General features: G+C 49.3%; 2 protein-coding genes across 2 annotated transcripts in view; one reads left to right on the top strand and one right to left on the bottom strand.

Moving 5' to 3' along the window:
- Positions 1 to 17: 17 nt before the first annotated feature.
- Positions 18 to 12,764, bottom strand: DRC3 (dynein regulatory complex subunit 3). The gene is made up of 13 exons (XM_048493009.1): positions 12,657 to 12,764; positions 12,099 to 12,326; positions 9,891 to 10,007; positions 8,112 to 8,278; positions 7,826 to 7,979; positions 6,741 to 6,862; positions 6,246 to 6,358; positions 4,940 to 5,114; positions 2,834 to 2,965; positions 2,089 to 2,159; positions 1,116 to 1,239; positions 808 to 939; positions 18 to 606 (listed from the first exon to the last, which is right to left on the bottom strand). Exons 2-13 carry the CDS (start codon positions 12,259 to 12,261, stop codon positions 499 to 501), a joined length of 1,578 nt encoding a protein of 525 aa, XP_048348966.1. The 5' UTR covers positions 12,262 to 12,326; positions 12,657 to 12,764; the 3' UTR covers positions 18 to 498.
- A 705-nt stretch (positions 12,765 to 13,469) lies between these two features.
- Positions 13,470 to 22,061, top strand: part of TOM1L2 (target of myb1 like 2 membrane trafficking protein) — a 30,621-nt gene continuing 22,029 nt past the window's right edge. The window contains exons 1-8 of the mRNA XM_048494152.1: positions 13,470 to 13,684; positions 17,163 to 17,247; positions 17,858 to 17,936; positions 18,356 to 18,505; positions 19,858 to 19,992; positions 20,486 to 20,644; positions 20,957 to 21,073; positions 21,577 to 21,830. Of these exons, the coding sequence (XP_048350109.1) occupies positions 13,633 to 13,684; positions 17,163 to 17,247; positions 17,858 to 17,936; positions 18,356 to 18,505; positions 19,858 to 19,992; positions 20,486 to 20,644; positions 20,957 to 21,073; positions 21,577 to 21,830 (1,031 nt within the window). The 5' untranslated portion in view covers positions 13,470 to 13,632. The remainder of the gene's footprint in view (positions 13,685 to 17,162; positions 17,248 to 17,857; positions 17,937 to 18,355; positions 18,506 to 19,857; positions 19,993 to 20,485; positions 20,645 to 20,956; positions 21,074 to 21,576; positions 21,831 to 22,061) is intronic.

The raw sequence follows: 22,061 nt of genomic DNA, 5'->3' as shown, positions 1-22,061 counted from the left end.
AGCTTCACAATTGGTAGGTTCCAGGGCCATGGAATGGCTTTGCCCTGTGGGGGCTCCCCATTCATTCCCTGCTATGAGTGGCTGTTGCCTCTCGGTGACCTACAAACCTAACTAGTGTTGCCTGACAGGTCTGTCTTTGCATCGCTGCTGTTGAACACAAAACCTTTCACAAAGATGTCCCGTCTGGTTGTGATGAATGTGCGGGAGGGTAACAGGGAGATGATTTGTGGCTGCTGCACCCGCTTCTTCCGAGAACTGCGATCCCTCTTAAATTTCCATGCAGGCTGGGTTTTTTTAAACAAAACCCTGCTCGTTTGAGTCGTTAAAAACTCCTGGGGCTGATTCCCCTCCCTTTCCATCAGGTTAATTCTCGTTTTTTGGGGGGAAGAGGAGCATTTTCAGGGGGCTGTGAAGGGAGACCTCCCGCCGGGTTTGCTTTCTAGCTAACAGGTGTCCGAAACCGGGGAAGAAGTGGCTACTGGCACTGTCAAAAGCCCGCTACTGATCCAGAACGTCCATGTTTTCCAGCTCGTTGTGGAGGTGGTCTATGAATTGGTTGATCTCCTTCACGCGGTTGCGGTTTCTCGTTATTTCGTTTTTGTGAATCTGGAGGACAGGAAATCGAGGGTGGCATCCTTGGCCTGCTCGAGGATGCCCTCCGAAGGTCAGCTGGGCGGGAGGCTGCTTGTTCCGGGGCCGTCATTCTTTTGTGTTGGTGGCCAACCCTACCGAGGCCCTGCTGCTTTCAGAGCAACAAAGGGGTCAGCAGAGGACCTGTTTGCAGGGGGACAGTCGGGCTTTACTTACCGTGCCTAACAGTGCAGAAGCCCAGCTATTGGCTTTGGTGATGATCTCATCTTCCCGGTTGTCGATCTTCAGGAGGTGGATATCATGGGAGGCATTGACGGCGTTGACAATCGTGTCCTTGTCCACGAAGAGCTAGGAAGGGAAGTGTTGATTTACCATGGGATAAAAGCAAACGCCGCTCTCTTTCCAAAGATTTGCACCCAGAGAGCTTTGGGCTGGGGGAGGAGGAATCATAGAGTTGGGAGAGACCACAAGTCCAGCCCCCTGCCAGGCAGGAATACACCAACAAAGGAGGGGGAAGGTCTCACCATCCGGACGTCGTCTGGTATGTCTTCGTCCAACTCGCTTTTGATTATTTTCTCCAGCGTGTTGATGGCTATTTCAAGAAGCTTCTCGTGGTGATGATTCTCAAGATCCCGGCACTGTGCCATCGTATGGGGAGAGATTAAGAAAAATCCAGAAAGCAAAGGCAAAGAGGCCTGCCTACCTGCAGAAGTCTGGCTTTCCTGCTCTATACCCGGGCCCGGCAACCAGTTTTCAAGGGGGGCCATGTTCAGCAAGGTGCGGGTCACTCATGGACTCATTTTGGCACAAGTCAACACAGAGGCAAAGGACTCCCTAGTGTCAACAACAACAGAGGCCGTGGCACAAACCAAGATGGCAGCAAAGGGCTCCCTAGTGTCAACAACAGCAGAGGCCTTGGCACAAACCAAGATGGTGGCAAAGGACTCCTCAGTGTCAACAACAATGGAAGCCTTGGCAGAGCCCTCAGATATTCTCCATTTTGGCCAAGGCTGCTGAAACACTCCCCAGCCCTGTCTTTTCCCCCTCAAAACAATTTTGCTCTGCCTTTCTCTGCATTTGTTACCATCTGGGGTCTCCAGCTGCTCACACTCCATTTAACCTTCTTCACAGGGCTGTTGAGAGGACAATATGGAGGAGAGGAGAACCATTTAAGCTGTTTTAGGTCCCCACTGGAGGGAAACATGGAATATAAACGAAGAAAATAAATCAGCCAGAGGCACACAGTAACCCCTCCCTCTATAAAATTCAGCCAAACATCAGCCCATTTTTATTTACCTCTAAGAGTCACCTCTAAAATGACTGCGGATCCTTTCAAGAAGGCTCGAAAGTCTAGCAACCTGCAACTCGTGCCCTCTTGTTCCTGACCCTTTTTATGAGGCCCTCCTTCAAGCTTTCAAGTGTCAGCTTTGGAAATCTCAAATATGTTGAGTGATTCAAGTCCTGAACAAACCTGCCCTTGGGCCACGGGAAGGATATAGCCCTTGTTCATTTTCTATGAAGAGGGACACAAGGTCAGAAATGTTCCGTTCAAAATCTTTGATGACTTCCTGCACAGGAGAGAAAAGCACGAAAAGGGCGCATGCTTTCTAGAGAACCCAAACACGCTGAAATGAAATCCAGCCTTTAGACGCCCGGAGGAATTTTATTCCTGTTGTCTCTGACTGTTAATTATCACAAGATAACCGAGGTGGGGAAGATGTAACTCTGTGGTCTGGGGCCATTATATTCTCCAGCTCCGCTGCTTGAGTGGTTTAGTTGGAAAGTCTAGGAATGGATTCAGAGATCTCAGTGGCTTTCAAGCTGTGTTCTTGTGAACCCTGAGGGTTTGCCTCAATAAGATCAACGGTGGCGAGGGACACAGCAGGAAAGGCAGTTCCTAGTGATTTCCCCTTATGACCCGTTGGAGGAATATTGAGTGTATTGTCGAAGGCTTTCACGGCCGGAATCATTGGATAGTTGGTGTAGTTTAAGTATCCTGACGTTATATCGGTTGTTGAGATCTTCAGAGGATCTGATGGTCCCATCAGACTCCTCCTGGAAGATGCCGTAGCCAAGCAGATGGCAGGCTTAAACGGGGCCAGAGAGAATGCTGCTAGAGCACGGCCATACAGCCCGGAAACCACACAGCACCCCAGTATTGAGTGTGTCCTGCTCGAGTCTCAAAAATACACCCCATAAAATGTCACGCTGGGAAGGGACCCTCGCACTGCTTTGGCCTCACCTCCAACTGGTCGACCAGCTGCATCTCCAGAGTCATCAGCGTTTCGGAGAGTGTTCTGATGTCATCTGTGTACGCCTGGAGTTTAGAGTCCAAAATGTCAGTCTCGCTGGTGTTCTGAATCGCATCCATTGCCTGCAAACGGCGCCCCCGCCAAGAGACAGAGAGGAATATTAGTGATCAGCTTCACAGCAGAACAACACTTTTTCTTTGCCAAGACCCTGAAAACCTTGGTCTTGTCATCATCTCCAGGGGAGGATGGGAGGTTGTGGCATCCCAGATGTGATTGCTTGTGGCATAAGTTAGAGCGATGCTATGTAGGAATGTGTGGGCTTCATTGAAACGACTCTCCCAGGCCGGGGTGCAACTGGTCCTTACATCAGAGTGCAGTTGTGGAAAAGTGCAGATCTCAAGGAGCCAGTGTTGGGAAAAGATTTCTGTGCCCAAGATCCCAAGCAGCCACTGAGGGTTAGAACCGAGTGCCCAGGACACCGCAGCTCAAGAAGGATACTGACAAGCTGGAACGGATCCAGAGGAGGGCGACCTAAATGGCCAAAGGTCTGGAGTCCATGCCCTACAAGGAGAGACTTGGGGAGCTGGGGATGTTTAGTTTGGTGAAGAGAAGGTGAAGAGGTGACATGATAGCCATGGCTAGATATTTGAAGGGATGTCCTGTTGGTGAGGGAGCAAGCTTGTTTTCTGCTGCTCCAGAGACTAGGACCAGGAGGAAGGGGTTCAAGGTGAAGGAAAAGAGATCCTACCTAAACATTAGGAAGAACTTCCTGACCGTCAGGGCTGTTCGACAGTGGAATGCACTGCCTCTGAGTGTGGTGGAGTCTCCTTTGGAGGTTTTTAGACAGAGGCTGGATGAACATCTGTCGGGAGTGCTTTGATTGTGTGTTCCTGCATTGAAGGAGGTTGGACTTGATGGCCCTTGGAGTCTCTTCCGACTCTACGGCCCCTTCCGCACACGCAAAATAATGCGTTTTCAAACCACTTTCACAACTGTTTGCAAGCGGATTTTGCTATTCTGCACAGCTTCAAAGAGCACTAAAAGCAGTTTGAAAGTGCATTATTCTGCATGTGCGGAATGACCCTATGATTCTATGATCTTTGCCTACTGCAGTCGCAGCCCCAAAGGATTTGGGGGTCTCTTCCAATTCTGTGATTCTATTCTATAGGAAGGGATGATAAAGGCAGTTTCGGGTGTTCCGTAAACTGAGCTCCCTCCCTGTTTGCCAGTTACGGCCATCTTTTTGGCTATCCTGCTGCATCGGGTGACCCGTCTGGCATCGACCAGAGCCCAGGACTTTTCCACTGTGGCCCCAGGTCTGTGGAACTGGCTCCCCGAAGAGGTGAGAGGGGGCCCATCGTCAGAGATCTTTCAGAGCCACCGCAAAGACAGCTTTTGAGGGTTTTTGAATGGGATGCATCTTCTAAGGGGGCGGCAAGAGATTGGGGTTTGCTCTTGATTTCTGGGTTTGAACTGAAAATGCTTTTTCGCTATTACGGACCTCCAGGAAAAACAAGGTGTAAAATGTTTTATTCTGTAACAAATAAACACAAGTGTAAGGTTCCGTGCTATAGACGTCAAAAGCGAATTCCAATTCCAATTGCAAAGCCTTTATTGGCAATTTAAATTACAGAGTTAGTAAAAAGGGCATTTATCCACTAACTGAGACATTAAAATATTAAAATACATTAAAAAGCGAATTCAGAGGTAGATATTCTTTATTGAAGTTCTATGCAGGATTTGAAACTGTATACTTCTATAGCCAGATCTGAAGTAACTTAGGAGACATGAGGGTTGATATACTCTACAGGGCGAGGGGCTTCCCCCAACCAGGTGGCTGGCATCGAAATAAGAACATTATTTTGTCACCCACAACAGTTCCAGTTGGCTCAAGCAACATTCTCTCTAACTCCAGCAACTCTCCAGGGAGAGGCTACATTTACAGACCATGGGAAAAACCATTGGGGAAGACAAGATAGGCAAATACGGAGGCTGATGTCATCACCCAAGGAGTCCCCAGCCTCCCGACTTGCTAGGGGGACAAAATAATACAGCAGCTTTGACAGGTGACAACAAGAAAATGGTTGGCCACATACCTGGCTGTGCTTCTCTTCGAAATCGGCCATGATCTTGTTCCCCTGTTTGCGGTTGTCGTCCAGGGCTTCGCTGAGACACTCGTTGAAAAGGGCCACCTCAGCCTTCCGCTTCTCGTGCTGCTTCAGGCCGTAGTCGGACAGGGTCATGCAGATGTCAACAAATTTACTCTTGTAAGTGGCGCCAGGAGTCAAGGAAATACTGCCGCTTGTGGGCGAAGCAAACAGTGGTACACAGAAGGTGATAACAACAGCCGTATGTACCACAAGTTAGTAATTAACATTAAAGGATTTCTACTAAAGAGCTTTGAAGTGCAGTGTGAACTCGCTATCGGCTCACAAAATATCACTCAAATGCATCAGGAAGTCCTGATAATTTGATTACAATACGTTGAAAATGATTACTATAAATCAACCAAAATTTGCAGCACTACACAGTGTCCAGGTGATTGAGATGCATTCCTAACTCAATGTAATTGCTACAAGGTATATGTAACCAGCCTGCTATATGTTGCCACTGCTATTCTGGGGCATTCTTTCCTTGATCTTTACTTTATGGCTTCACACACCGAGTAGATAACTAGGCTTTCCCCTGACACTTTGGTCTCATGAGAAGTGGGATTGTTTCTGTTATCTCGTGGGGGCAGGATGCCAGGTGGGTCTCTATCTCAGTCTATCGCCGACCTTGGGGTGCCTCGCCTCCAAACTAACTCTTTCTCACATTTCTTGGGAAAATGGGATGGGGGGCTAACATCGGAATAAAGGGGATAGCAAAAGCCCGGTTCACCAGAGCTGGTTTCGTCCAGAGGGGTGCTTCGAAGCCAATCAATAAACACTGCTGATCAACAATACAGAGTCTGTTTATAGCTTCAAGGTTTGAGACCTAACACACAGTGGATTAACAACTGCTAAAGCTTCTTATGCATTCAATTGCAGGCAACGTAGAGCGAAGTCCTTTGGAGAACACAAGTTGTCCTTTAAAGCGTTGCGTGCTGAATTTTAAATACTTGGCTTGGAATTCTTTCTGTTTCTCTTAAGGTAGAACAAACTTTCAGTGATTAATGGGGAACTTGTGGCGTAGAGCTGTGGGGGGGGGGGCGTGGCAGGTGCCCCAGGCGCAGTTCCCCCTCACTCCGCCCCGGCTTAGATTTTCAAAAGCTCAGACCCCCAAAATCATACCCTAGACTACGTCTAGTTGATTCCAAAACCGTATACTCCCTCCAGCCCAGGGGGCTCTCAAGCCAAGAAGCGGGCAGAGGTGGAGTTCTCCAAATGTGCTGTCAGTTCAGTTCCAAACCAGACAGGATATGTCTCCAGCAGCTCTGGCACACCAGGGAGGTACGCCAGTTTGGAAGCCTCAGGGTCCTCTGCGTACATGCTGTCGAAGAGGAAGGAGCCATTGAGATATTCTACATAAGCCGCCTTGGAGGTCGGAGGGTGCAGCCAAGCGGAAAAACCAAGAGGAAACACAAATATATTTTAAATTTGATGGTTCTAAAAAATTCCTTCCTGCTCCCTGCTAAGTTAAACTGGTATACCTAATACTCTATTTTACCTCAATACTCAATTTCATCTTTTGGCATTTCCTCACATATTTAGGGCTGCACCGGTTTGGCGCAAAGAATTATATTTCTCTCAAACCCTGCCTTCTGAAGGGCAACAGTTATGCCCGGCAGAGATCAGTTTCTGTGCCAGTTTTATCCCAATTATATTGAAGCTTTGCCAGTGTGGGAGAGAGTCCAATACCTCTTGGGTCTTCTGTCTGCTCTGGTGACAGACATCCAACCAAATGGAGGAAATTTACCTTGTGATACTCCAGTTCCTTCTGCTCGGCCTCCTGGGCCTTTTGCCTAATAGCCACCGCTTCTCCCCTGCTTCCATCTCTTCTTCTCGAGATGCATGCATACTGGTATTTCATACATAATGGAAGGCAACCCCCCCCCCCCCAAGCGTAAAATGTACAGCACAGCCTACTCAATTTTCAAAGCCTACTCAGGGAGACGGATGTATCTACAAGTCTGGTTTGCTGGAGCAGCTGTTTGGGAACAGAGGCAGTATACAGTGCAGGCCTTAATTAAATTAAAAAGAAAAATAACGCCTCAAAGGAAGTTCTTACCATAGAGTTCCTGATGATTCCTAGAACTACCCAGTAGTGACTCAGGGGAGTTCTAGGAATCGTCAGAAACTCTATGATAAAACCAAAAGTTCTTATGGGACCTGGATATGGAGGAGGAGTTTGGATTTATAACCCCCCTTTCTCCTGTAAGGAGACTCAAAGGGGCTTACAATATCCATTTCCTCCCCCCCCCTACCCCGCAACAAACACCCTGTGAAGTAGGTGGGGCTGAGAGAGCTCCAAAGAACTGTGACTCGCCCAAGGTCACCCAGATGAGAAGAGGAGGCTATCGTAGGCTTAAGAATATTTCTATACCTTAAGGGAAAAGGGTAAAGCGTACTTCAGCGTCAGGGATTGTATCTAGTTGATTGAGATGCATTCCAAACTCAATGTAAATGTAAATACATGTAACCAGCCTGCTACATGTTACCACTGCTGTACTGGGACATTTTTCCTTGATCTTTCGCTTTATGGCTTCACATGCCGAGTAGGTAACTGGGCTTATCCCTGACACTTTTGGTCTCTTGGGAAACAGGATGTTTCCATTGCCCTGTGGAGGCAGGAGGCCAGGTGGCTTTATCTCGATCGATCTTTCTCACATTCTTTGGGAAAATGTGAGGGGGGACTGTCATCGGAATAAAGGGGATAGCAAAAGCCAGGTTTGCCAGAACTGGCTTTGCCAAGCTGGGTGCCTCGACGCCTATCAATGAACGCTGCTGATCGCCAATCCAGAGTCCGTTTATTGCTTCAAGGTCCGAGACCTGACACTCAGGCTCTTACCGTGCTGTCTTCCAGCATCCTGAAATCCAGGTATACGAGGTCTGGGAGATAGGCTGCAATGTACAAGGTATACGCCTCGTTTTCACACACCGGATTCCCAGCAAGGTTCAAAGTGCGCAAATGTTTGAACTTCCTGAGGTAGATGAGCTGCGGTGGGGAAGATGAGGAAAAGGAACCTTTGAATCTCTGCCCCTCTGCATAATTCTACCATCTTTTACACCTCTGAGCCCGCGTGCCCAGAACTGGAGCCCCGGACGGCTCCCCTTCGCTGACACGTACATTTTCTAGGATTCCAATGTTGTTATTCCCAATCGAGAATATCTGAAGCTGTTGCAGCCTGTCCAGGTTCTCGATCGTGGAGATCCTGTTGTTGAACAAGCTGAGGTCCTTCAAGTTCACCAGGGCGTTGAGGCCTTCGATGACTTCGATGTTGTTGAAGGACAGGTCTGGAGGGAATGGTGGAAAAGAACTTCCTTGTTGGATTTCACCATTGCCAAACGGTTCAAATGCTGTCAAGGGAAATCTTTACTCACTAGGTCATTTTGTATTTGGGCAAGTGGATTAAAAAAATGGATTGGGCTCAACGGTCTCTGCAGCTGCTGCATCAAATTAGAATCATAGAATTGGAAGAGTCGCCAAGGGTCATCAAGTCCGACCCCCTGCAATGCACAATCAAAGCACTCCTGACAGATGGGCATCAAGCCTCTCTTTAAAAACCTCCAAAGAAGGAGACTCCACCACCCTCCAAGGCAGCGCATGATATTTAGGTGGAATCTCTTTTCCTTCACCTTGAACCCGTTACTCCTGGTCCTCGTCTCTGGAGCAGCAGAAAACAAGCTTGCTCCCTCACCAACGTGACATCCCTTCAAATATCTAAACATGGCTATCATGTCACCTCTTAACCTTTTCTTCTCCAGAGTAAACATCCCCAGCTCCCTAAGCCTCTCTCTGTGGTTGGTTGGGAAGATAAGATCCTGTCTAAGAATCCTGAAATTTCCATTCTTGCAACTGTATCCTCTGTTCCCCTTTCAGGTATCCTCTGCCTACAATTTCAGTTCTAACTGTTTTCAAGGGGTCACTGTGTTGGTCTGCAGTAGCACCTTAGAGGCCCACAATATTTTCAGATCTAATGAAGAGAGTTTTGACTCTTCAAATGTTATTCTCTGAGAACGTTGTAGGTTTCTAAGGTGCTCCTGGACTGGAATACCACGAAAGCATACACATTTCTCTTTCACAGGCACGGACACGCATGTCCAGTGCAAGTTCTGATTTATGCCTACAGAAACCTCAAAAATGTAACTAATAAGGAAAAGAAGGTTATGAAAAGAATGTGATTCACGACATGTCAGTCTTTTAAACAAAAGGCTTCCTGATGAGGTCATGTTTTCCTAACAGGCCGAGGCCCAGACATAGCGGCGGAAACAAAGCGCTTCTATTATGCAGCAGAACCTAATAATGAATGCAGCCACACAGGCAGAGCAAGCTAGACTCTTTGGAGAATGCCAGATTCCCATCTCCTTCTGTTCGTCATCGAATAAGCATGCAGGGTTTTGTATTTAATGTTCGCCGGGCCAATCCCAAATCTGGGTGAGCAGCAAAACTCGAACACCGGACCAAGAGGAAAATGGCGCTTGTCATTTTCTGGGAGGATGAGGCGAACCCAGCTCCACACCCAAACCCTTCCCAAAAGGTTGCCCAGGTGATTGCCAGACACAGGAAGGAAGAGTTTGGATTTATATCCCCCCTTTCTCTCCTGTAAGGAGACTCAAAGGGGCTGACTCCCCCCCCCCCAACAAACACCCTGTGAGGTGGGTGAGGCTGAGAGAGCTCCGAAGAACTGTGACTAGCCCAACTGGCATGTGTTGGAGTGCACAAGCTAATCTGGTTCACCAGACAAGCCTCCACAACTTAAGAGGCAGAGTGGGGAATCAAACCCAGTTCTCCAGATTAGAGTGCACCTGCTCTTAACCACCACTGGCTCTTGTACACCACACTAATTCCTATAATAAAATGCTTGCCACAGAGGAACATCAAACAGCCTTCATTTCAATGCCTTACCTAGCCAGACCAGGTGAACCAGACTGTCCAGACCCTCTATCTTCTCTATGACGTTGTTGTCCAACTGCAGTTTTGTCAGACTGATGAACTGCCAGAGATTGTCTATCTTCAAGATATCTGGAATCAAAACAGCCATGTATTTTGAGGCGGCAGGTGTTAAATGGACAGCCAGGAGAGATTACTGTGCCAGACTACGATGGAAGAGCCCTAGGTCGAAGTCCCCCACTCTGCCATGGAAGCTCCCTTGGGCAAATTACACACCTTGGGGCAGCCACACCCATGCAGCCTAGCCTATTGCTGTGAGGACAAAATGGAGGTGAGGGAAATAATGTTGGCTGCTTTGGGAAGGAGAGGTATAAATGAAACAAATATAGGGAGCAGCAGTGGCTAAGCGCAGTGGCTAAGAGCAGGTGCACTCTGATCTGGAGGAACCGGGTTTGATTCCCAGCTCTGCCGCTTGAGTTGTGGAGGCTTATCTGGGGAATTCAGATTAGTCTGTACATTCCCACACACGCCAACTGGGTGACCTTGGGCTAGTCACAGCTTTTTGGAGCTCACTCAGCCCCACCCTCCTCACAGGGTGTTTGTTGTGAGGGGGGAAGTGCAAGGAGATTGTAAGCCTCTTTGAGTCTCCTACAGGAGAGGAAGGGGGGATATAAATCCAAACTACTACTACTACTACTACTTCTTCTTCTTCTTCTAATAAATTAAAATGAATAAAAAACTCTTTGTTACAACTTATGAGATTGCCCTTGTGGCAGTGTATGTCTCCACATTAGGGATTCCCTAAGTGGGCAGAGGAAACTTCAAGGAAAATGGTGAGAAATTTGGGGGAGGTAAGGAGGTGGTGCAGGAATTCCTGGGCTTACAAACTCCTTTCTCTTCCCCCCTCACAACAAACACCCTGTCAGGTAGGTGGGGCTGAGAGAGCTCCAAAGAACTGCGACAAGCCCAAGGTCACCCAGCTGGCATGTGTTGCAGTGCACAGGCTAATCTAGTTCCCCAGATAAGCCTCCACACCTCAACTGGCAGAGCGGGGAATCAAACCCAGTTCTCCAGATTAGAATGCACCTGCTCTTAACCAGTACAGCACTCTAGCTCTTTGTTCCTGCACTGTGGGACAAAGTCAAGAGGTCCTTCAATGCCTTCCCAAAATGATATTCAGTCAAGTGGGGCTTCAGTGCAGTCACAGCTTCTTTCCAAGCTGGAAATGTAGGGATCTAAGACTTAGTATTTTGCAGCCTGATGCTGAGAAGCAGATAAGCCTGCACCAAGCACACCTGTCCCATTAAAACCATGAAGGCATAATGGGAGAGATGGTGACATACCCTTTCATGTCGTTAAAACAGCTCAATTAATTGGTTCGCTTTTGCTAGGTCATGTTTGAATTGTGAAATAGATACATGTGTTTACAGTGGTAGAAGTTGTTTCGAACTTGCAATGGACCTAATACCAAGAAAGAGATGTATGGTCATATGCATGCATGGGGAAGCATTAGGGGCAGGCCTGGGAGCCAAGGGTGCGGCAGTCCGAAGCGGTTTGGGACCTGGAAAACCCACAACATCCTAGTTCGGGAACCACTGCTCTCCACGAACTGTCCTAGCACATGGCCTGACCTGGATTACTTAACCTGGCCTGATTTCATCAGATTCGGGAACGTGACTTGGGTTGGCCACAGTTAGGGCTTGTATAGGAGATTGCCAGGTTTGTGACAAAGAGGCAGATAAAGGTAAAGAACCCCTGAACTTCTCTTGCCTGAAAACCGTATGGCAATGGTGGCGAACTTTTGGCACTCCAGATGTTATGGACTACAATTCCCATCAGCCCAATTGGCCATGCTGGAAGGGGCTGATGGGAATTGTAGTCATAACATCTGGAGTGCCAAAGGTTCGCCACCACGGCTTATGGGGTTGACCTGACAGGACTTTCCACCCCCAGATAAGCCAGCCCACGCCACTGAGTAATAACTGTTTACATTTCGTCAAGCCCTGTCACAACGAAACAGGCAAGTCGAGGAAAAACAGCTCCTCTCAGATGTTGTCTAAATGAGAACAGATAATTAAACGACTCAGGTCGAGGGAGAAACACACAGTCGGGCACAGACTGGCTGTATCTTAGCCAAATTGTACCCTTCTAAGCTCACTGATGTTGGTGGACTGAGAAGGGAGCAATGGTTTGGGACTGCAAACTTCACACTCCGAGCTTTACTTCTGAAATCAAGCTGCAGCTCTTTGACGTCTTTGAAATTTATCCCTTCCTTCTTGGCCAACAGGCCCGCCTCTTCCTTCGGCCCCTGCTCTTCCACCGCCTTCTGGAGCATCTCGTCGTCGATGACGCTGGGCTCTATGCTGTCGTACAGCCGACTGGTCATCTTGAAGCAGGGAAAACGCCCTCACAAGCTAGTAATCCAAGAATTTCTCAAATTCCTTCTGGGCTCTGAAATTTAACCATAGGCAATATTTAATTATACTCGCATTCATATGCAGATGGCTTGTAAGCAAAGTAATTATACCCAGTGAAAAGACTATACACGGACTCCTTAACCAGCCGCCACCAGTCTATCTACATCTGCAGGGGTCTGCAACCTGCGGCTCTCCAGATGTTCATGGACTACAATTCCCATCAGCCCCTGCCAGCATGGCCAAGTAGTCCATGAACATCTGGAGAGCCATAGGTTGCAGACCCGTGACACGCACACCCTAGACTGCTCTACATCTCGCCCGTCTCTCCTACATGTACAGCGATGATGATTATTTATGCACTAACCTTTTGTATGGTTTGGTATCTCTTCTGTGCCAACTCTATGAAGAGAAAGATATGTTGACAAGTGTTTAAAAGGGGAACTGATCTCTGCAGCTGTTATTCTGGGGCAGGGGTCTGTAACCTGCGGCTCTCCAGATGTTCATGGACTACAATTCCCATCAGCCCCTGCCGGCTGATGGGATTTGTAGTCCATGAACATCTGGAGAGCCGCAGGTTGCAGACCCCTGTTCTAGGGGAGAACGTCCAGGAACCAGTTAGACGTTGGCAGATGTACCAGTTGGGTTTCTGCCTGTCAAGCTTATACGTTAAATGCCCAGAAAGAGTAGCCAGGATAAAATTAAATTAAAGAGGCTCCTCTGTTCTTCCTCGACCCAGACCCCATCCAGATCTAGGCCCAGCCGGCACGAACCCCCCACTTTCCTGCTCCTCCGCTTTCAAAGACTGAAAAAGCCCGCATAGGCCTCGTCGCTAGGAAAGCCGTTGCTAAGGGCGGTCACGTGCTCAAAACATTTCGCTCGCGTAAGCACGCGACGGTCACGCCGCCCTCCGACCACCAGTCGTGGCTCACGTTTGGCCGAGGAAGCGAGGCGGGACGGAGCGCGGCCCTCCAATCGGGAGCCGCGTAAACAGCCGTCCTCCGCCGTGATTGGCTGCCCTGCCGAAGAGGTGAAGAAAACGCACGTCCGCGGTTGCCGACCAATAGGGTTTCTCTTTCAAAGGAAAGGTCGAGGCGTCGCCCCGTCAAAAGCGGCCCCGGGAGGCGTGGCTTCTCCCGAGCTTTCCAGGCCGTCTGGCCTGACAGTGAGTGGCGCGCGGAGCGGCCAATCCGCGCGCGCCGTCGAGCGACGACTACCCTGGAGGCGGGCCCTGGAGGCGAACGCGGTTCGTGATTGGGCAGGGAGTGAGGAAGCGGGTCGAGGCGAGGCTGCGAGAGGCGGGGCGCGTCCGGAGGGCCGGCGGCGGCTGTTGTCATCCCAAGATGGAGTTCCTGCTGGGGAATCCCTTCAGCACCCCGGTGGGGCAGAGCCTCGGTGAGGGGGGGGGAAGTGAAGAAGGGAGGGGGCGGGGCGTGGGAGGGGCGAGCAGGCCTGATCCGATGTGGGAGGGGGCGAGGGCAGGAGGGGGGAATTTTGGATGGCGCCGCTTCTCCCCCACCCCTAAAATGGGGGGAGGCGCCCCTCCATACCTTTCCCACCCCCCCAACCTGTAGAGGGGAATGCTGGGTGTCTCCATTTCAATTGGGGGAGGGGGAGAATGGTTAGGGGGTCTGGCCTACCTTGCAGGGCTGTTATGGGGGTAAGCAGTGGGCAGGGCTCACCGTGAGTTGGAATCGCTCTTGCCCTCTCCTACCTCTCAGGGTTGTTGGGAGCATGAAACTATTCATCTTACTGGCTGGCCTGGTATCGCTCTCTCTCGGCCTCTCCTACCTTGCAGGGTTGTTGTTGCGAGGACAAAACTGTTAGCTTCACTAGCTGGCCTTGAATCGCTTTCTCTTGGCTTCCCCCTACCTTGCAGGGTCTTTTTTTTTGCAAGGGTGAAACGGAGGTGGGGAGACTATGAGCGTTACTGGCAGGCCTGGAACGACTCCCTCTTGCCTTCCCCCTACCTCGCAGTGCTGTTGTCGCAAGGATAGGCAGGGAGAACCAAGCCTTATTGGCTGGCCTAGAATTGCTCTCTGTTGGCTCCCCCTACCTTGCATAATTGTTGTTATGAGGATAAAACAGAGGCCCTTGGACCGGTCTCTTCCAACTCCATGATTCTGTGACTTGCTGCTAAACTCGGGTGGCTGGAGACAGCAAATAACCAGGGCAGAGTTGACACTCTTGCTTTGAGCATGCTTTTATTTCTACGACCTTGAATAAACATCACTATCGCTGTGAAGCCAAACATTCCCATGATTTTGTGGAATGCTTTGCAGGGCAGGGCTGTTTAAAAGTCATAGGTTAGAAAGCTGCGGGGAGGAGCTCTGCAGTGTTTTCATGCCTCGATAAAACCAGAAAATCATTCCTACCCTGTTCTTCAGGGAACATTCCTGATGACTTTCTGGGCATTGTGGAGGATTCCGGGGGCCCCATAAAGGCTGGAAATGCATCCCTACTTTTAAGAGACTCCTACATATTGTTAAAACAGAGGTTTCCGTGATCTCATGGTCTCTAGATCTGATGTTCTATGGGTCTTGCTTTTTCCTTCTCTCCCATCCCCTGCAAACATATCTACATGCAAACACTATGGTTGCCAATCCAGGTTTGGGAGGTTCCTGGAGGTTTGGGGGTGGGGTCTAGACAGGAAGCTATTGGGGGGGGGGAAGGTGATGCCGTATTGTGTTCCTCCCGAGGTGACCATTTTCCCCAGATGGACCGGTCTTTGTTTGTCTGCAGTTCAGTTGTAATCCCAGGAGATCTCTGGCAAACATAACGCTTGCCCCCTATGCTTGCTTTGAAGAAACGCATTGAAAAGATAATTCAAAAGCTGCTGCAGTTCTGTATTTACACCAAAGCTCTTCCTTAAATGGGACTTAATACTTAAGCGGGTGTGGATGTTGCTGTCTGCTTTATAATTGCAAGAAAAAAAGGAGAGGGGGCGGTCAGTAATGCTTAACAAGGGCCATATAAAAATTTTCAAGTTAATATGCTTAATTACTTTAAATAAATCATCTCTACCTTGTGCAATAACCCTGCATATTATCTTCTAAAGAACCGTGTAAATGTTGACATCTTTTGCTGTAACCTGTTTGTTTTTTTGTTCTGATTATTGACTGAGAGTCACTCCAAAGAACTTTTAGGATACTTTTCTAGGTTGCTTGTAGAATCTGTGTTGTGTCCTTGTTTAGTTTTTCAGCCAATATCGGCTTCTATTTCTGTTTTCCCAGTTCAATATACCACGTTGCAAACCCTGGAGAGTCCGTTTGTGTTCCATTAAATAAGATGCCTTGTTTGTTGGCCTGCTTTACAATTGCCAAACTTTTTTTTCTGGGGCAGAAGTTTGACTGAAGTTGGGTTGGCCGAACAGTGATTTGCTTGTCCGATGTTCCCCCGCTTGTGCTGGGCCAGACTTGAGAGACACAGCTCTTTGGCAGTTACATTCATTGATGGCTCTGCAAAATCAGGACAACCATTTTATTGAAGCATACTGCGTTGATCCGGGCCTTGGGTGTCTGCAGTCGGAGCCTGGTGACCTTCTGTAGTTACGGGGTTGTGTGGGAGGGATGTGTGCTCAGGGTTGCTAATGAATCAGCGTTGTGCTTTTTCTGCCAAGGAGTCGCGCAAGTTCGCATGAAAATTTAATTGGGAGCACAAACTGTCTTTAGGTAAGCGACCCGGACTGAGAAGTGGTTTTGGAGAAGAGTTCAGGAAATCCAAAGCATCTGAGTCTTTGATGTATTAAATTTCTACATGTTATGGTTGTCTGTGTTTGGAAACACAACATTAAACAAACACTAGTAGGCTGTGAAAATAACTGTCATATAGTGAGTAGCTTAACCTTTTATTACTACCCAGCCAGTATGATGCTCCGCATGAAACCTTGGGCCAGTGTGGTGCAATGGTTAAGAGCAGGTGGATTCTAATCTGGAGAACTGGGTTTGATTCCCCCACTCCTCCACCTGAGTGGCAGAGGCTTATCCAGTGAACCAGATGTGTCTCTGCACTCCTGCATTCCTGCTGGGTGACCTTGGGCTAGTCCCAGTTCTCTCAGAACTCTCTCAGCCCCACTTACCTCACAAGGCCTCTGTTGTGGGGAGAGGAAGGGAAAGGAGCTTGTAAGCCACCTTGAGTCTTCTTACAGGAGAGAAAGGTGAGGTATAAATCCAAACTTTTCTTCTTCTTGCTGCCTTCATCATAGCCACCAAGGTGGCTAACCAGTTGGAATAGTTGGACTTCGAGAACTGGGTATGTTTAGTTTGGTAAAGAGAAGGTTAAGAGGTGACATAATAGCCATGTTTAGATATTTGAAGGGATGTCATGTTGGTGAGGGAGCAAGCTTGTTTTCTGTAGCTCCAGAGACTAGGACCAGGCATAATGGGTTCAAGGTGAAGGAAAAGAGATTCCACCTGAACATCAGGAGAAACTTCCTGACTGTTCGACAGTGGAATGCACTACCTCAGAGGGTGGCAGAGTCTCCTTCTTTGGAGGTTTTAAGGAGAGGCTGGTTGCCCATCTGTCAGGAATGCATTGCAGGGGGTTGGACTGGATGGCCCTTTGGGTCACTTCCAACTCTATGATTCTATTACTTTTGTGGATGCTTTTGTAAGTTTAAGGTGGGCTCCATAGCCAACCAGCCGACATACTGTGGACGCTCGGCATGTATCATCAGCATAAAATTGGGGAAAGGAGGGTCCTCAAATCATCTCTCTTCCAGTTTCTGAGACCCTTTTCTTGCTTGTCTGAAGGCAATACCTGTTTTCTGAAATGCAGACACTGAATTTGCTGGCCTGGTCTCTGAGGCCCAGATTGCCTCTTGGTCTCTGAGTTAACAGACTTCCACCCCGACCCCCTTTTTTCCACTTTGTAGAAAAGGCCACAGATGGCTCCCTGCAGAGTGAAGACTGGACGCTCAACATGGAAATCTGCGATATCATCAATGAAACAGAAGAAGGGTGAGTGTCAAGAAAGTCTGGTGTTGATGCTCTTCTGAGCATTTGTATTGGATGGGCCTCTTCCTCGTCTTTGGAAGTTCAGGGCAGAGATGGTGGCTTTCAGACATAGCTCCTACATGGAATGGTGTTTTGGGTTGCTCACTTCTCCTGAATGTCCTGCCAGCTTCCCCTCCCCTCCCAGAAGAGCAAGAAAACCCAAAGAAAATGAACGCACGTTGATTCCTTTTGCTCTCCCTGCAAAGGGAGAGGAAAAGCTGCACTTTCAGAGATTTCGGAAACCTCAGGGATTCTCTGATCTGAGGTGCGGCGAGTTCCGGAGAAGTGCACGTTTACCAGAATCCAATCCTGAGGGAATTTCCACTCAGCACGAAGGAGACCACATGAGTATAAATCTGTGGTGGCGAACCTTTGGCACTCCAGATGTTATGGACTACAATTCCCATCAGCCCTGCCAGCATGGCCAGTTGGCCATGGTATAAATGGTCCATGGCTCAAAACCCTTGTGGCTTAGGTGATCTAAAACTGGACCCGCAGTTCTGAGAGCGGGGCTGACGTTTCTGGATGCCTCCCAATTATGGTCACTCTTTTCTCTCCCCCCCCCCCCCCCCAGCCCCAAGGATGCCATCCGAGCGCTCAAGAAGAGGCTGAACGGGAACAAGAACTACAGAGAAGTCATGCTGGCTCTAACGGTGAGTGGATGGACTCACCTGCAAGTGCAGGGCTGGATCTGGGCCCTGAGTGGGGGCCCCCCAGGCACCTCCTTGCCAAAATGGAGCCAAAGAAGATGTGGAGAAAATGACAGGGGATGACCAGTTCAGGAGACGCGGGTTAAGGCCGGCTGCGCTTCACTTGCTTCCCAAAGTGAACTATCAAGGAAATTAATTACCAACTAGGGCAGTGGTGGTGAACCTTTGGCACTCCAGATGTTATGGACTACAATTCCCATCAGCCCCTACCAGCATGGCCAATTGGGAATTGTAGTCCATAACATCTGGAGTGCCAAAGGTTCACCACCACAGAACTAGGGAGATCCCACTTCCTGGTTGGGGTTTTCTGACGAGCTGTGCTCCGCTTGAAACATCTTTCTCTCCCCCGTCCCTTCCTATAGGTCCTGGAAACATGTGTGAAGAACTGTGGCCATCGCTTTCACATCCTGGTAGCCAACCGTGACTTCATAGACGGCGTCCTGGTGAAAATCATCTCCCCCAAGAACAACCCGCCAACCATAGTTCAGGATAAAGTTCTGGCCCTAATTCAGGTCTGTAGATGAGCTCATCGTCCGTCCGTCCGTCCGTCCGTCCGTCCGTCCGTCCGTCCCTCCCTCCCTCCCTCCCTCCCTCCCTCCCTCCCTCCAGCTTTTGAAACTGGACTCTGAGAAATGTTTAGCTGCTGATTTTCGAAGTTTGGTCAGTTTTGCAATGAAACCTGATTGGGTTTTTCTCCCGATAAGTGAAATTTCAGTATCTGTGGTTTGACTTTTTGTTATCGACAGGGTGGTTTTCTTTTTTGACAAGTCCCGTGAAGCGGCCTTGTTTGACAAGCTGTTTTGTTTTTGTTTTTTTGGCCTCGCTGTGGCTTAGTTTTGAGATTAGCTTTTCTCTTACATTTCATCATATCTCATCAAAATGAGAACTCTGTTTCGATTGCCCACCTGTTAAAAAAGTATGGAATTTAACGGCGTAGAGCAAAGCGTGTCTCGCAGCTATCTGTATGGGTTTCTCCCACCTTTGGTGGGGCGGCCAATTTATGTACACACCACAAAAGCAAGGATATCTATAAAATCCGAGTGCCCCAGCCTGGATTACTCAGGCTGATGGATCTCGGAAGCTAAGCAGGGTCAGCTCTAGTTAGTACTTAAATGGGAGACCACTGAAGAAGTCCCGGATTGCTACGCAGAGGCAAACCACCTCTGTTAGCCTCTCTTGCCTTGAAAATCTTATGGAGTCCCTGTGAGTCAGCTGTAACTTAAGAACATAAGAAGGAGCCTGCTGGATCAGACCAGAGTCCATCTAGTCCAGCACTCTGCTACTCGCAGTGGCCCACCAGGTGCCTTTGGGAGCTCACATGCAGGAGGTGAAAGCAATGGCCTTCTGCAGCTGCTGCTGCTCCTGAGCACCTGGTCTGCTAAGGCATTTGCAAGCTCAGGTCAAGGAGGATCAAGATTGGGAGCCACAGATCGACTTCTCCTCCACAAATCTGTCCAGGCCCCTTTTAAAGCTTGATGGCAAAATTCAAGTTAGAGTTAAATTGTGCTTTTGGAAGCAGCTTTTCTTGTGTGGGTTTGCTTTCAACAGCCAAGGACAAGCTACGGCTGGAAGTCCCAACACATTTGTATGTTGCATTTTAGATTTCAAAAGGTGGGTTTTTATGCCGCTCGTTTTATCGCTTGGCCCGAGTCCTGGAGCATGGAGAGAAATTGCAGTCTTGCATTGACACGAAGATTTTGCTGCCACTGATGCTTTTATCTAAGTGGGTGGCACTTTTTAAAGAAGCTTTCGTGCTTTAGAAAAGGACAGTAGGGTCAGAACTGCTGGAGGAGGACATTGGAAACTCCCGATGGCAGCTGGCTGGATTTTGTGAAAACCCCTGAATGCGTTTTGATTTTTTTAGGCCTGGGCTGATGCCTTCCGAAGCAGCCCGGACTTAACTGGGGTGGTTCACATTTACGAAGAACTCAAAAGGAAAGGAGTGGAATTTCCAATGGCCGACCTCGATGCCCTGTCACCGATACACACCCCTCAGAGAGTGAGTTTGGCTAGTTTTGTTGGCTTGAAAGGAGGGGTAACGATTCTCAGCTTCTGCCTTTTCTCTGGGATGGAGACTATTATTGTAACAGACACCTGTTGAGGTGGGTGGGGTCTGAGATAGTTCCGAAGAACTGTGACTAACCCAAGGTCACCCGTCAGCAATGTAGGAGTGCGGAAACACATCTGGTTCACCAGATAAGCCTCCGCCACTCAGGTGGAGGAGCGGGGAATCAAACCTGGTTCTCCAGATTAGAATCCACTTGCTCTTAACCACTACACCATGCTATGCAGAGGCAGGCAATGGCAAACCACCTCTGTTTGTACGCTGCCTTAAAAACCCTGGTGGGCCAATATAAGTCAACTGCAACTTAGTGGCACATCCTGCCTCCAAGGAATGTTGCCTTTTGTGGTGGACGTGGGTGGATTTCACAGGTGAGGGACTCCGATCGCGACCCTCAGCACAATGCGACTTGCGTTTTCCTCCCTTCTAGAGCACCCCCGAAGTCGATCCAGCAGCCAACATGCATAAGTCTCACTCCCAGCCAAGGGTAAGCGCCGGTTCCTACCCCTCGCCATCACCGACCGGATACCCGGCCCCGCAGGCTCCGCCTCTGAACGTGACCGGCCCTATCACTGCAAATACGGAACAGGTATCGTGGGCCGAGGGGGTGGCAGCTCTCTGACCTCAAGAGAGTTTTCATTTAACTGTCTGTGGGTTTTCCGGGATGCTCCAACTCTGGGGAGAAACGCATCTTCCCGTAACGTCCCTCTGAAGATGCCGGCAGTTGATGCAGGCAAAACATTAGGAGCAAAAACTACCAGACTGGGGACACGCAGTCCAGAAAACCCACCACAGCCGGTCGACTCTGACCATGAAAACCTTCGACAGCACGGCTTTTAAAAAAACGACTTCAGAATGGAGCTTCCTTTCTTAAGGACAAGCTGACCATCTCTTCTGACAGATTGCACGGCTGCGCAGTGAACTCGACGTCGTTCGCGGGAACACCAAAGTGATGTCCGAGATGCTCACGGAAATGATCCCCGGCCAGGAGGATTCTTCAGACCTCGAGTTGCTGCAGGCGAGTATATTGGGGATAGATCTCCCCTTTGGGACTTTGCCTGTCTAAGGCTTTTCAGGTTAGCGAAGAGAGCAATCCTAAACAGCAGTCCACTTCCTCTCCTCCACCTCCTTCTCCTCCTCTTTCTCCTCCTCCTCCTCTTCCTCCACCTTCTCCTCCTCCTCCTCCTCCTCCTCCTCCACCTCCTCCTCCTCCTCCTCCTTCTCTTCCTCCTCCTCCTCCTCCTCCTCCTCCATCTCCTTCTCCTCCTCCACCTCCTCCTTCTCCACCTCCTCCACCTCCTCCTCCTCCTCCTCGTCCTTGTCCTCCTCCACCCCCTCCTCCTCCTCCTCCTCCTCCTCCTCCTCCTCCTCCTCCTCCTCCTCCTCCTCCTCACTTTCCAGTGACTGCAACCAAGCAACTATAGCTTGTCTTTGACCAAGAAACTCCCTGCAAACCTGCTATATCATAGACTTCGGGGCCTGTTTTCCGTTAAGCGTCCCATTGTTGTGTTTGGCCCTCAGGAGCTGAACCGGACATGCCGAGCCATGCAGCAGAGAATTGTGGAGCTCATCTCGCGTGTGTCCAACGAAGAAGTCACGGAGGAGCTGTTGCACGTGAACGACGACCTGAACAACGTCTTCCTCCGATACGAGAGGTGCCCCTTCCCATTCCCTCCCAACACGCTTCTCGATTTGTCTTCAAAAAGCACGCAAAAGAACCTCCCTCTTTGGGAGGGCGAACTGTGGCTTTGCTTGAGCCTTTTTGGTTTTCCCTGGTTCGATCTGAGCGCGGGCTGTGTCTCATAAGAACATAAGAACATAAGAACAAGCCAGCTGGATCAGACCAAAGTCCATCTAGTCCAGCTCTCTGCTACTCGCAGTGGCCCACCAGGTGCCTTTGGGAACTCACATGTAGGATGTGAACGCAATGGCCTTCTGCGGCTGTTGCTCCCGAGCACCTGGTCTGTTAAGGCATTTGCAATCTCAGATCAAGGAGGATCAAGATT

This window comes from Sphaerodactylus townsendi, linkage group LG04 (genome assembly GCF_021028975.2).
Source record: "Sphaerodactylus townsendi isolate TG3544 linkage group LG04, MPM_Stown_v2.3, whole genome shotgun sequence".
NCBI lineage: Eukaryota > Metazoa > Chordata > Lepidosauria > Squamata > Sphaerodactylidae > Sphaerodactylus > Sphaerodactylus townsendi.
The sequence above is the reverse complement of the archived record's forward strand: the minus strand, read 5'-3'. Positions and strand labels throughout refer to the sequence as shown.

Bases quoted from the DNA above. Each gene is read 5' to 3' on its own strand.
- DRC3 (XM_048493009.1), bottom strand. From the start codon at position 12,261: ATGACCAGTCGGCTGTACGACAGCATAGAGCCCAGCGTCATCGACGAC. The intron at 7,980-8,111 runs GTACGTGTCAGC...TCCCCACCGCAG, and splicing joins ACATTGGAATCCTAGAAAAT to CTCATCTACCTCAGGAAGTT. The intron at 1,240-2,088 runs ATATCCTTCCCG...CTCTCCCCATAC, and splicing joins ATAGAAAATGAACAAGGGCT to GATGGCACAGTGCCGGGATC.